General features: G+C 35.1%; 1 protein-coding gene across 1 annotated transcript in view; it reads left to right on the forward strand.

Moving 5' to 3' along the window:
• TSPAN19 (tetraspanin 19) overlaps window positions 1–13,859 on the forward strand; it is a 50,704-nt gene that overhangs the window by 10,766 nt on the left and 26,079 nt on the right. Inside the window, 1 exon segment of the mRNA XM_041474265.1 lies at window positions 1,156–1,277. Coding sequence (XP_041330199.1) covers window positions 1,156–1,277 — 122 coding nt within the window.

The raw sequence follows: 13,859 nt of genomic DNA on the forward strand, positions 1-13,859 counted from the left end.
TACTTGTTAGCTGTCAGTCATGTAGGCAGTTCTAAATTAAGGATGCTTTAATAGAACAGGAGTTGTGCCTGATCAATATCACAGGGAAATTTAGAAGTGGTTTAAGAAGCATCTTGGCATAAACCCATGCTGTGCAAATCAATGATGACAATGGAAAGCGGCAGTACATAAAGAGTGGACCGTGCATTTTCCACTCGTAATTGTGGGCAATGTCTCCACTTGTTTGTATTATTGGTTTCCAGAGCATCTCCAATACTTTACAGGATAAGTGGAATGAGCAAGACACTGAAATATGATGTGTTTTGTGAGTCCAGTCCATGTGAGCATTTATGCGTCTTAATATCAAGGGACTGGTTTGCATAGGACCACCTGATATCACCACCTGAGCTGTGATACATATCACCTGAGCAAAGTGATACATGTTTTCCTCTTCTGAAAACCATGCAGTGTTACTAGGACCAGCCAATGAGGACAAAAATGCAGTGGGCAGTTGTTGCTTCTTGACAAAGCAGAACAGTAAATAATGGAAAGTTGTCCAGTGACATCTGCTCTTGTCTAGTTTTGTTCATCAGTTCTGAATTTTTCCCTATTTCTACAAACCCTTGTCATTATTTAAAAAAAATAATTTCTAAGTATAGAAAACATTTATGTATATGTTTTATTGTATTTGTACCTATTTTAATCTACATAATAATTTGACAATTTTTAAAAAAACAATAAAATAAATATAAATTTTAACCTGAAACATATACATATAGATTTCAGTATGCATAACTCATAACAATCAATGAAAACTTGAAAATATTTTTTCAGCATTTGCTTGTAAGTTAACGTCTCAGTTAAACACACAAAAAAGCAAAATCTGTTTTGATTAAGTAAGTTCTGGAACTTTTCCATGCAAAAATGTCAAATTTTCTTAAGAACAAGCTGCTTAGTTCAGTTAATTTTAATAATGCTATTGCTAATATTCCCCAGTAAATATTACTGATGTATTTGCCTTCTGGCAGGTAATTACCAGAACCTATCATACCACACATATATAGAATAGAAAGGTTCTATTCTATATATTTTAAAAGTATGTTCTTATTAAGATGCAATATAAGTTCCAAAATTGACATGATTTTTCTTGACTTCCCTTTTAATGTACTTGCCTAGGGATGTGAAGAACATTTAAATACATATTTTGAAAACAATGCTCTTACCTTAATCAAAATTACTGTCAGCCTACTAACCAGACAGGTAAGACTACTTCTAAGCAAAAAACCCACAAAATGCTGGTATTTTTACTGGGAGTAAAAAGCAATCCAGTGCCATTTGGTTTTGACATGCTCTACAAGTTTTTTTAAATATTTCCATCAATTTTAATTAGAAGAAAGATCAAGCACTGTTTACCAACAATCTGCCATATATTCAAACACCATCGGAGATTGTGCTGTCCAAAGCCTGTAAAATGCAGCGATTGACCAGGCTTCTGGGACCAAACAGCATTTCAAGGCCAGGAAGTGGTTAAAGAGTATATAAAATCTCTGCACCAAAAGACCTCTTTTGTCCTCTGTTTGTACAGAACCTACTCCGTGAGTGCATTAAATCAAAGAAGGCAAAACAATGAAATCTCTTCTCCCACATCTATGAGAAAATTTTCTTTGACAAAAAGCATACAGCTTTCAATATCAGAACAAAATCACATGAATAATGGCAAAAAGAATTGATTGTTCACTCTACAGATACCCTGAAGGTAGGCAGAAGGCAGGAAGAAGGATTTTTAATAATATCTAAATTTGTGAGGTTGAATATGAAATCAGTGCATTTTTATTCAGACAATTAAAAACATGGCCTGTTTTACCTCCTCCATAGGTCTAGCTTCCTACAGATGTATGTAGTAAGAATATTCTGGCTATGAAGTGAGCCAGTTCAGTAATGAAAAAGTTTATTTTTCATACTTACCTAATCCTCACTAGTACAGATCATGACTGTCTCATGATCCTCAATATACTGTCACTGACACATTCTTGTCAGATGGCAAAGATCTATTGCCCCCATTCAAGAGCTAAGACCAAGAATCATAGAATCACTTAGTTTGGAAAAGACCTTTAAGGTCATTGAATCCAACCATATTTGGATTCACAGGGTAGTGAAAATTTCAACACTTAACACTGAATTATGTGTCACTTGAAATAGATTTAAAGATACATCTGTGAATGCGGACCCAAGTGACTTGCTGGATGTCACGAGTACAGCAAGTCTGTACTGATGCAGAAAATTCAGCTTGTGTCTTTAGACATTGTGATCATTCTCCTTTATATTCTCTGTATTGTTATTCATAGGAGCCCAGTTAGCAGTCAGCTTGGCTCAGTCATGAGTGAGTTTAAACACTTTCTTGACTGTTTTTATCTCACCCTTTCTCCTTTCCCAGATTTTTTTGATTGCACTCACCAGCTATCTAGAAAAGTCAGGAAGCTAATATTTGGCCAAATGAATCATGAACTCTCCTGAGCATTGCTGTGGTGCAATAATTCTCTGATCCATTCTTATGACAGTCTCTGAAATCACTTCCACTAAAATTTGGATTAGGCTTTACTTGTTGTAGTCATGATAATATTAACATTCAGGCTTTAATATATTTGGGTTTTGCTCATGCCAATGGTTATGGTAGTATGCTACAAAATTTTGTGCGTTAAAGTTTGAAGTACTATGTTATTCACTAGCTGGTTAACAAATTTTCCTGATTAGCTGAATATTAGTTACCTAAATGCCTGGATCTACTTGTTCAAAGTGATGTAAATAGTACTATATAGCACACTGCACTTTGAAACAGAAGGAGCCCTTTACCAGATTTGGTCAAGAAAAAAATTTACTAAATGTTGCTTCCTTAGGCCTCTGCTTTTTCTTCCAGTCCTTCTCTGTTTTGTCCTTATCTGTTGTGTAATTTAATCTCAAGGAATTTCACTGAGTCTTGTAAATATTGGAGTCCTCAGGTTTTTTCCAAGGAGTGTTGTTGTTGACATCTTTTTTTCTCACTCAATGTCTCTTGCCAATAATTTAATCAAATGGATTTAGTGGTTCAGAGTGGAGTGGTCTTGAAACCATAAAACTTTCTTTATCCTCTGATCAATGAGGTGACCTGAAACATCTTGGGAACAGAGGAAGGTGTAGTATTGCAAGCATATGTGGTAGCATTTTTTAATTTTTTCTCTAAAACTTCCCTTTCAGTAATCAATTTTCTGACCTTTATAAATTTGGTATATTTTTTTTTTATTTAGAATGAAAATAATTGCTGTTGGAAGCGCTTGCCATGGGCTGAATTTTTTACTCATAGAATGTGAAATTCAAGGAAGTGCCTCCTTCCCTCCAAGAGTTACATTTTGGGAAGTATATAATACTTCAGTCAGTGTGAAGCAGCTTCTGAAAATGTACCAATACTTCTATTCAGTCCACATGGGAGGGTTCTTCACTAGTCTAGCACAGTACATTACATCTAAACCTAATAAATACCTATTCATGTCTCACTGTTTTGTTACACTAAAAATAATTGATCATGTCCCCTGTTTCAAAAGGGTATTGAGGATGAGATTACCTGGCTAAGTGCAGCCATGTAAAGCTGGACAAGTATTCTAGTGCATATGAAGTGTAAGGTACTCCTGTAGAGTAGCAATTAATCCCTTTTCCTAGGTAAATATTATAGAATGGCATCCTCTTAGATGTACCATTATTCTGCTGGTTCGAGTGGGAACCTACTTGCCCTTACTTATAGCTTTTACAACTTAAAATGGCTAACAATAAATGAACTGGATTCCACTTTAATAATATATAATCAAGAATTCAGAAATTCCCAAATAAAGTTACATGTGAAATTTGCATTTGTCCCTAATGTATCTTTATTCTAGAATGTTTGTGAATTATGTGCTCACATATTGGCTTTTCACAGTAGGCTGAAATACAAATTCTTTAAAAATGTATTGTGGTTTGTACACAAAGATTGTCTTAGGTTGGACTGAAGTGACTTCTAAAGTCCTAACGAAAAAGTTGGCATGCCCAAATGAGAGAAGAATGTTTGTATGTACATATATTCTGTGTGTAAGGAAATGCTCAACAATACCTGGTAAGACCTGTATAACCATTCAAAATTTATAACTGATGATAAAATATCCAGCAAGCACACAGATAACTAGACAATAGACAAATGTGTGTGTGCAAGAAGATTATATATAAAATTGTCAATACTGCCACATATACTGCTGATGCTTACCAGGAATAACTATAAAACATAACTTTTAATGTAAAATTTAGTAAAAAAGGAATAAAATTTATGGGATGGAAAGCTAATTACTCTTGTTAGTGTTTTGAGATACAAAAATGAAAACAAGTATTTTTTTGACAATTTATGCAATTGTGGTGGGTAGCCACTAGAGGACACAGGGAGCTTAAGAATAATGCAGGTGATAGACAAAAATAAGATTTGCAGTATGCCATAAATACACACCTTGTACATAGCTCACACTTAAAAAGATATTGAATAAGTCTGAAGCCAGTAGCCACAAGGTACTGTTCTAACAGAGAAAATTATTTTGAGAGACTGTGCTTCAAAGGAATGGCATGGGAAACAGCTCTCAGTAGCTGTGTTAAAGCTCTGTAAGCTAATGAGTGGATCCAGTTCAGCTAATTAAGAAGCTGTGTCACCAAAGTTAGGAGATGTCCTTAAAGGAATTATTAGTACAAGTGACAGGTAGAAATCATAACTGCATAAATGCTCTATACAAAGTAAAGAGAGAAAACAGAGACTGTGGTTGCACAGTCACTTTCATTTAGCTTAGAAGCACTCTTCTGCTGCAGAGTGGTCCCACTGCCTTCAGAACCTGGCTGGGCACTGGCACTAGTTGCCATCAGCTCTGTGAGGTAATGGTCCAAGGCTCTGATGGGTCAAAAAAATAATCCTGCAATAAAGTAGCAATTTTTAAATTTTTTGTTTGGCTGGTTTTGTTTATTTGTTTTGGTTTCTTATTTTGGGTTTGGATTCTGTTGTTTGTTTGTTTGTTTGTTGGTTGGTTTGTTTGTTGGGTCAACACTTGTTCAGCGTAAAATGCATATACATTGCAGGGATTAGAATTTTTGTTTGTCCTCTCTGTACATAGGGTATTCTAAACCCTATCCTAAAATTAGGGTGCCTCTGGTTTTCTTAATATCTGCCCAACCTTGTTATCTGCCTGGGTGCACAATGGTTAACCTTCAGTAAAAGAACACTGAATCTTACCCTCAGTGCCCTCTCAGTGCCTCATGACTTGAAATTTTAAAATGGTTTCAACCTTTTGAGGATTATGAGACTGAAATTTCACAAGTTGTCTATCTCTGTAATTGGTTCTCCAGTTTTTATAACATTAGATAATATAAGGTAATGGGATCAGCATCAGCATTACATCAAATAAATAGTCATGGTGTTCACTGTGACTAATGTTTGCAGAATTCTCCTGGGGGCTTAAGAAGAGTTCAGGTGGCTCTAAATAAATCCTAAACTGCTCAGTTTAGGCTTAAATTTTTATAGGGCTACAGGTACAAGTCTAGCTGACATGTAGCAATGTAGCAGGCACTTTAAAACTCCATTGTCACTGAAGCTCTGAGAAAATTTTTTGACAAGTTAGGCACAAATTAACTATATGCCTGTCTACATGGTTAGGCAACCCTAGAAAAACAGTGGTGTGAGTGCCACCTGGTTATTTTGTTTTCATACTCTGAAAGAAATAGAAATTGTAGTTATTTGGTTTGCAATTATATTGCTCATACTGCTCAGTTCCTGAGGGAACAGAATCTGCAGTTCCCACCGGACATTTGTAATTTGTGTTTGGTACTTATCCAAAGCTAATGAAATCAATGTCAGTTCTGTGAATGTCATGTGTATGTTCTGAATGGGAAGCTCCCAAAACACTGTCGATAGAGCTACTTCAGCATAAAAGTCATGGGGAAGAGGTGAAGAGGTTTATGTATTTTAAACACTAGTTTGGTCTAGAACATGTTGGATGATTTCAGGTATGACATCCAAGGATTTGAGCATCCCAACTCAAAAGAACAGGACAGATCAAAGAGATAATTTGTCTAGGATGACTCTTTGTAATGAAAATTTGAAACCACTTTTTATTATATGGATACTAGCAGTCGGAAAATTATTATGCATTAACAAAAAACAACCCAAAACGAAAACAAACAAAAAAGTCCCCCCCCAAAAATAAACAAAACAAACAAAAAAACCCAAAACAAAACAAAAAAAAACCACAAAAAAACAAACCTCAAAACAAAAACAATCAAAAAAGGAATAGCTAGCATCAAAATACAAAGGAGAAAAATATGATGAGAAAATGAGAACTACTTTTTTTTAATAAGTCAAACTTGCTAGATCTTTTAGGAATGACTAGCCAAGCTCCCATTCTCCATTCTTATAAAAATATCTAGAATTCCAAGAAAAGTACAGTAAATAATACCCCTTTTACTTTAACAGATGTAGTGACATTAACATATGATCCCAGTGGTCTAATGGTGTTTCAAAATAAAAGGTGACCTTTGTTTCTTTAAAGAACATTCTTAAGCCTCAATTATGCTAAATACAAATGCAGACAGTCTTGTATAATGCTTTGATCACACAACTCGTGACATTTATTCCTTATGACAATAAGGTGATTAGAATGATCTGTATATTTTATATTTCTAAAAAAATCTTCCCAGCTAGATTCCCATCATGAACTGATGGGAACAGTATATGTTTACAGTTCAATTTCTTCCAGCCTGAAAACTATTTTTAACTAAATTAAATTTGTTTTATGTTGAATTAAATAGTTTCCTAAGATTTAATGTCAATATTTCTAGATCAACTAGATAAAGAATTTAAATATTGTGAAAAGACATGATTTTTTTCCCCCCCTGAAACTTACTGGAATTTGTGGCTCCAAAAACCTAAAATATTTTTGTGTGTGAATAAACATCAGTGTTCTTATGCATTGGCAGTCAAAATCTTAAATTATTGGGAAGTAATTGCAAAATTAATATAAATTTACGCAAATACAATTCTATTCCAGTGTGCTCAGAGATTATGAAGTGTAGGGCAAATTTAAAGGGCTTCCCAGGGTAGGTGAAAGGCATGACAGCTTTGGAGGAACAGGTTGCTAATATTAAGCATTTATGATGTCCATGAGAAGTGAGGGAAGTGTAGTGAGGGAAGTCTCCTCTTTTTGTTAAATGTAGAATAAAGAATATAATGATGTCCCAAATGGCTGGATGGTTCACCCCCTAATCTCTTCACTCTATGAAATAAATGCCAGTTGTTTACACTTTTTTGAGACATAGAGTCACAGTGTAATTGAATTGTTTATGTTGGAAAAAACCTTTAGATCACTGAGTCTCATCATTAACCAAGCACTGCCAAGTCCACCACTAAACCATATCCCCAAGTGCAATATCTACACGTGTTTTATATAACTCTAGGGTTGGTGACTCAGCCACTTCCCTAGACAGCCTACCTAGTACCACATAGATCTCTGCCTGTAATTCCACACTTTCCCAGAACTGCAGAAGTCACAAGTTTACTATCTGTCTCTCTGTCCTATTTTAATACAGATTGCACATAAAGTATTGACATAAAGTATTGAAGTCTAGTACAACAGCTGATCCTTAGACACTATGTTATTTGTAAACACCATGACTTGAGAATGAGTGTATGATCCTGAACAACATCATTCTAGTCTGACTATCAATGGCAACACTCCTCTATTTGAATGGCTACATTTAAATTAGTTACGGTTCTTCGAAGTCACCAGCACACCTTGACAATACATTGTTTCATTTAATAGCTAAAGTTTCAGGAAAAAAAAAATGCAGAATGTAAATGAAGAATTTCTTAATGGTTCTTGAGTCTGAACAAAATTCAGATTTAATTATTTGATCAGCATGACTGTTGCAACTTTCAGTACCTTGCCTCCAATATCCCTGGGCTGGTACCTCTTCTCGTGTCACATCCATCATGCTCTTATTTATAAGTAGTTCCATTCATCTGTCATTAGCAGAGTGATGTTTCATATGTTTAGGTGGATTAAATACACTTGTAATATTTCTGTGACACCATCTTACTTCCTTTACTAGTTCAGACACAGGTACATATTAATCATCAACAAGCTCAGAGGAATGGAATAAAAATATTTGGTAATATCCCTACATTCACTGCAGGTAGTAAAAACAACAAGAAGTAAAGTTTAAATGTCCCTAGCCTCAATCTTGCAAGCATCGTGCTAGTCCTAAACAAGCCTAGTTGGTGCTTTTCTTGTGCTTAGGCATTGTGACCATTTCTTTTCTGGGTGTCTTATGTTTAGTCTTATGTTTCTAATCAAGGGTATGTTTACATAGCAGCCATTCCTCTAAGGGACTTTCTGCTATCCTCAGTCACCCATGTTTATTACTTTAGCAAGAACATTAAGATTTTCAAACCTTTCAGACCTTCCTCTGGTACATACATTTGAGAGTGGTGACAGATGCTAAAGGTGTGGGGAAGGAATGACAGATGGGCACTCAGGCAAGGATGTGCCTGCCTGTCCCAGCCTGCCCACCTATGCCCACATGCCCTCACACCAGCTAACTATCACTACAGGGCTCTGCAAGCAGATGTCCTGTTCCTAAGATAAGGCACTGAAAAGTTAGATTGTTAGCACACCTCTATCTGCTGCCCTGTACCTCTGCGTGATGGGATTCCCACACTCATCACTCTGGTGATGACTGTATGGAAGCAGCTTGAAATAGTCACAATATTTTCCTTTACCAGAAAGAAAAATATTCTTTTTCATTACTTCTGAAAGATAGCTGTGTGTACTAATAATTTTCAAATCCTCAACATAACCTCAGTAAGTTATATATCCTGTGAAAATTCACAATAGCTAAGGATGTAATCCACATATTAAAAAGTAGTTATATTTTAGAGAAACCAAAATTAATGACTTCAAAGCAAGTAACAGAGTCACTGGTATTCTCTTTAAAAAGTGCTGTGTCATGTCACAGCTAAAGATCATAGATTTCTTAGTGATTCTTTCTTCAGTGCACTAGCTGAAAACCTCCAAGTGGTGATATTTCTTTCAGCACATACTTATAATGTAATATAAGTATATTATATATATAATAAACACAAATGCAAAAATCTAAGAACAAACATATTTAATATGTTGGCATGACTCTGCAAACATGAAAAGAAACACTGGACTATTTCTCCATATTTATTTATAGCCTTTTCAACTTCCTCTCTCACCAAAACATATTAAGTGCATCATGAATATATTAAAAAAATATTTTTCACATAATGCTGTATTTGGGTCATTTGCATTGCATGCATTTCATTGTGTCTTTTACAGCCCTAAATCCAAAGAGGAATTTTTCAGCAAGAGAAAGGCCAGGTTTTTCTCTTCCTCACTCGAGTTCACACACATCTTACTCCATTACATTTAGTGGCATTCCTCAAGTTGGAGAATAGTGTGAGCAAGGACAAACCCAGAATCACAATGCTTTCTTTCTCCAGCTTTCTGGAGATGAGAGATCTCTAATAAACTGAAGATGTGTATTCCCTTTGCTGCCTTCATGAGATGATTATTTGTTCCCGGTCAAATTGAGATGAGACAATATTTCCTATAAAATATATAATGTAATATACTTAATGGGTTATGTATATATAGGATGAACTACTGTGAGGATAATGAGAACTGTAAATAAAAAGGAGACATTCAAAAAAGCTTAAAAAACTTAAAAAAACCTAAAAATGTTATTTGAGACCACCACTGAACTTTGATTCAGAAATAAACTGTTGAAATCAGCTTTGACGTGCTGCTTTTAGGACAATAGACAGAGACTCAGAAATTCTGGTTTTGAGGTTTTTTTCTGCCATTGACATACTAGGTCACTGCTGGCAAATCATTTCATCTCTTATTGTTCCAAAACCCCCAAATGGAAAAAGAACACTTCCTCTTTGTCTTCACATGACTTATTTGCTTGAAATGTTATGTCTTTTGAATATATGCCTTGCTTTTTAACTCTGTATATTTGTTTAGTGGTCTTTGTTGGGAATCACTGGGCACTACTATAATAAATAGAAGTTTCACTGTTGCCCAAAAGACTACTTGGGTCAGGTTATCCAATAGTAAAAGTCAAAATTCACATGCGAGGATCACAATAAAGTAATTTATAAAATTGAAATGAAGCTGCCTAAAATCCAGCCATCAGCAAGCTGTATCTGCTCCTATCAGCAACAATCAGTTCTTCTACTCTCTTGCAGGGAGAAAGGCGTTCAGCTCTTTTTTTGAAGCTTTTTTTGAAGTTAAATCCAGACAAAGGCCAGACAGCTTCATCCACAGATTTGCACAAAGCTTATTCCATCAATAGTAATTCCAGTCTAAAAAGGCACAAGTTTGGATAGCATTTCTGTTTATATTAACAAGGTATTGCTACCAAATGTATTTTATTACTGTACTGTTAGGGTAAATGATGGTAGACATTTTCATCAGCATCTAGCACAGAAAAACAAGCAGTTTAATGAAGGTACAGAAAATAAAATACTTCTGAAATATCTACTGTCAGATATAATACACTGGAGAGAATGCTGAGATAATGTTATGGTTCCTGGTTTGAATGCCTAGGTCTTTTAGCTGTCTCGCTGTTTATTTTTCTTTGTTCCGCAAAAGTGCCTTTAAAGAACTTTTTCAGTAGAGGTTACTAATTTCAGTATCTCTGAGATATTATTGAGAGAGTATTCTGGTGAAAGAGATCATCTGGATGTTTAACTAACCTAGGAACAGATCTGAAAAACTGAACTCTTGCCTTTTCACAGTCTAAGTCAGACTTCTGACATGATGTTTCATAGAAAATATTAAATTTTTTTGCAACTTCATCTCATGTATGGGGGAACTGGATCAGCTAGCTGTCTAAAATGCAATTTTTAAAGATTATCATAGTTAATTAAGTTTACAGAAATTTTCTAGATAACAGCTGTGTCATGAGAACTCCTCTGGAAGTATGAGCACTGATAAACTCGGAAATTCTTTCATATATCTTTCTTTCTATCATTTTCTTTCATAACCCTGTAAGAATTATTCCATAAATAGTGGCCAGATTTGGTTCAAGTCAGAAAAGATTTGACACTATTTTTCAAGTTCTCTGGACTTTTTTTCTTAATTCGTAAACAGATTTTTTTTCTCCACAGCCAGAAAAACACATGATCCCAGAAAGACCCTCACACAAACCGTTACTTTCCAGTCCTTATCTTGTTATCCTCCATTTTCATGAAGGAAATAGAAAGCTGCAGCTCAACTCTGCCATTTTTTGAGACAGAAATTGCAAACACTTTTTTTTTTTCTTTCTGCTTATCTAATACTAGGTGAAGATAAAACAAGCACTCAACTGAGTTCTTAACTAAGAGACATTGGAACTGTAATCCTGATGAAATTTTATTTTTAAAACCTGCTTATTGGCACAATCTCAGGTCTAAGACTTGTAGAGCTAATGGAGTCCTATAAGCTCACTCAGGTGCTTTTTATGTCTCTTACCTGAGTGTGCCAAGTGGTACAAGTTAGCACAAATATTTCCCAAATCAACGATTTGTTAATATATTTCTTAGCTCTGTACCTTCAGCTTCTTTACTGTAATTCATGGAACGACTGGGTTTTAATTTTTTTTTTTTTTAATTCTTGTGCTTAGGAAATGGAGACATCTATTTTTAATTTTTTCATGTAAAATCTTTATTTTGCCTTTTGACATTTAAATGAACTTAAGCATAGACAAAATAAATAAATGTGTTTAACCTACAAACTTTTACTTTGTGCAAAATGAAAGAAAACATCTGTGAAATCTGTGTGAAGTAGAGCTTCCAAATGTGAGAAAAGTCATCAGGCAGCAGCTAACTCAACAGGACAGTTTATTGAGCTGTGCTGGAAGGTCAGCCCCGCTAGGCACTCAATAGTCATCTACGAAGACCAAACTTGCAGACAAATTGTAAATACGCATAACAAAAAAAAATTTCCCTGCACTCCCTGATGACTATCAGCTGTGTTTCTGAGAGTGTAAATTATGTCTGTAAGATCACACACAGAGACCCAGGCCACGGGTACATTATGCAAGAAACTGCAGCTGGCAGAGTGCAGCAAGCAACGTGGCAGCAAGAGCAAGCAGGTTCGAACACAGAGTGAAGAACAAGAGACTCAGACCATCCCTGTGAAGAGTTTGTTCTTTAACCTACACCTTCATGGTAGGGAAAGGAATTATAACCCAAATCTAATGATTTTGAATTTATACTTAATCTACTTGGCCATGATTGCAGGCCAGTACTGTATAGGGGAGGGTGTGTTCCTAAAAGCAGAGAAATTTGCCTATGACACAAAAATGAGGTACTGGACTGTTTCATGGCATTAATGAAAAAATATTTTATGTGGTTTCTAATGAGTTTTAACCTGTTCAGATAACATCATATAATAGTTTGACATGTCTTGTAATTGTCTTCAGTAATTATAAACCAGCCTTCAGGGCAGCTGACTAACAGCATCTCCCAATTATTTTCTTGCATCAGCAGCTACAGAAACTCATTGAAACTCCAGAATGAGAAGGTCAACTGCACTGAAAGAGATGAGACCACATTCAACCCAGACTTCGTGTTTAACAGAGAAGCATCTATAAGATTTTGTTCTAACTTCAAGTAATTTTCCCAAACAGGACCATTTTTCTTCCATGCTCTGTAATGCAGAGGTTTAAGATTCCTGCATGATTTCTATTTACATGGATGACTCACCACAGTGCTGTGGATTCTTTGCCATTAAAGGCACCTTAAAGAATTTAAGCTTTGCTAGAAGTCACTTGGCAGTGTATTTGCACTATACCTGGCCTATGCACTAAAACAAGATGGAGTGTCTGCTACATTTTGTTGAACCTTAGTAGATGACTTACCTTATCCAGTGGTGCAGTGAGGTCCTTGGATTCTGACATTCATAAATGACTGATGGAGAAATCTGATAACAGTGAACAAGATTTTTCTCCCACAAACTGCTTAGACATTAAACCTGAATGTTTCATTTATCTCTGGATATCTACTGAAAAATTTTAAATCCTCAAGGTCCCTGAAATATTGAATAATAAGCTGAATTTCTCCCAGAAGTTCTGATAAACCCCCAATATTTTGTAAAACAGATTTGAATCATGTATGCATGGACAGTTTTCTCTGTATCACAGAGTGTGATATACACACACGGTCCTGCCACAGTCTTGGATTCTACTCACCATCAGATCAACAACAAATTTCCTCATGTTTAGGAGATGAGGATAAAAATTTATGCTTAACTAAGAACATAAAAGGTAAGGACATAAATAGCTTATTTAGTTGGGGAAAAGTTCTGCTTTTGATTTCAGGAGTGTTACATATCTTCAGTATATTCAAAACAAGTAAAAACCCAGAAATTTTGCCATTTCATGGAGACAAATCCTGAGAAGTAAAACTAAAAACAAGATTATCGAAATATCTAGCATCAACTTTCATCTACATCAACATCTACAAATTTATTTTCAAATTATTTAGAAAATCACAACAAATACTGGATTGATTTTTGAATGTCAAATAGGGGGCTTATAGATTTACTAGCTGATGCTACTCTTATTCTTCAAAGAATGAATGCTATTCTCCTATTACTGCATTTTCTGTCTCTTATTAAAAGGTATTTTAGGAGCCTCTTCATATCTATACATGTAGTATCTTGATAAGGCTTACTTTAAATTCAAATATTTTCAGTTAAAAGAACTAGGATATATAATTTATTTGTAAAAATACAACAGCCATACCACCTAAATATATCCACTGACAAACACGTTGT

This window comes from Pyrgilauda ruficollis, unplaced genomic scaffold (genome assembly GCF_017590135.1).
Source record: "Pyrgilauda ruficollis isolate IOZ18807 unplaced genomic scaffold, ASM1759013v1 scaffold32, whole genome shotgun sequence".
Taxonomy (NCBI): domain Eukaryota; kingdom Metazoa; phylum Chordata; class Aves; order Passeriformes; family Passeridae; genus Pyrgilauda; species Pyrgilauda ruficollis.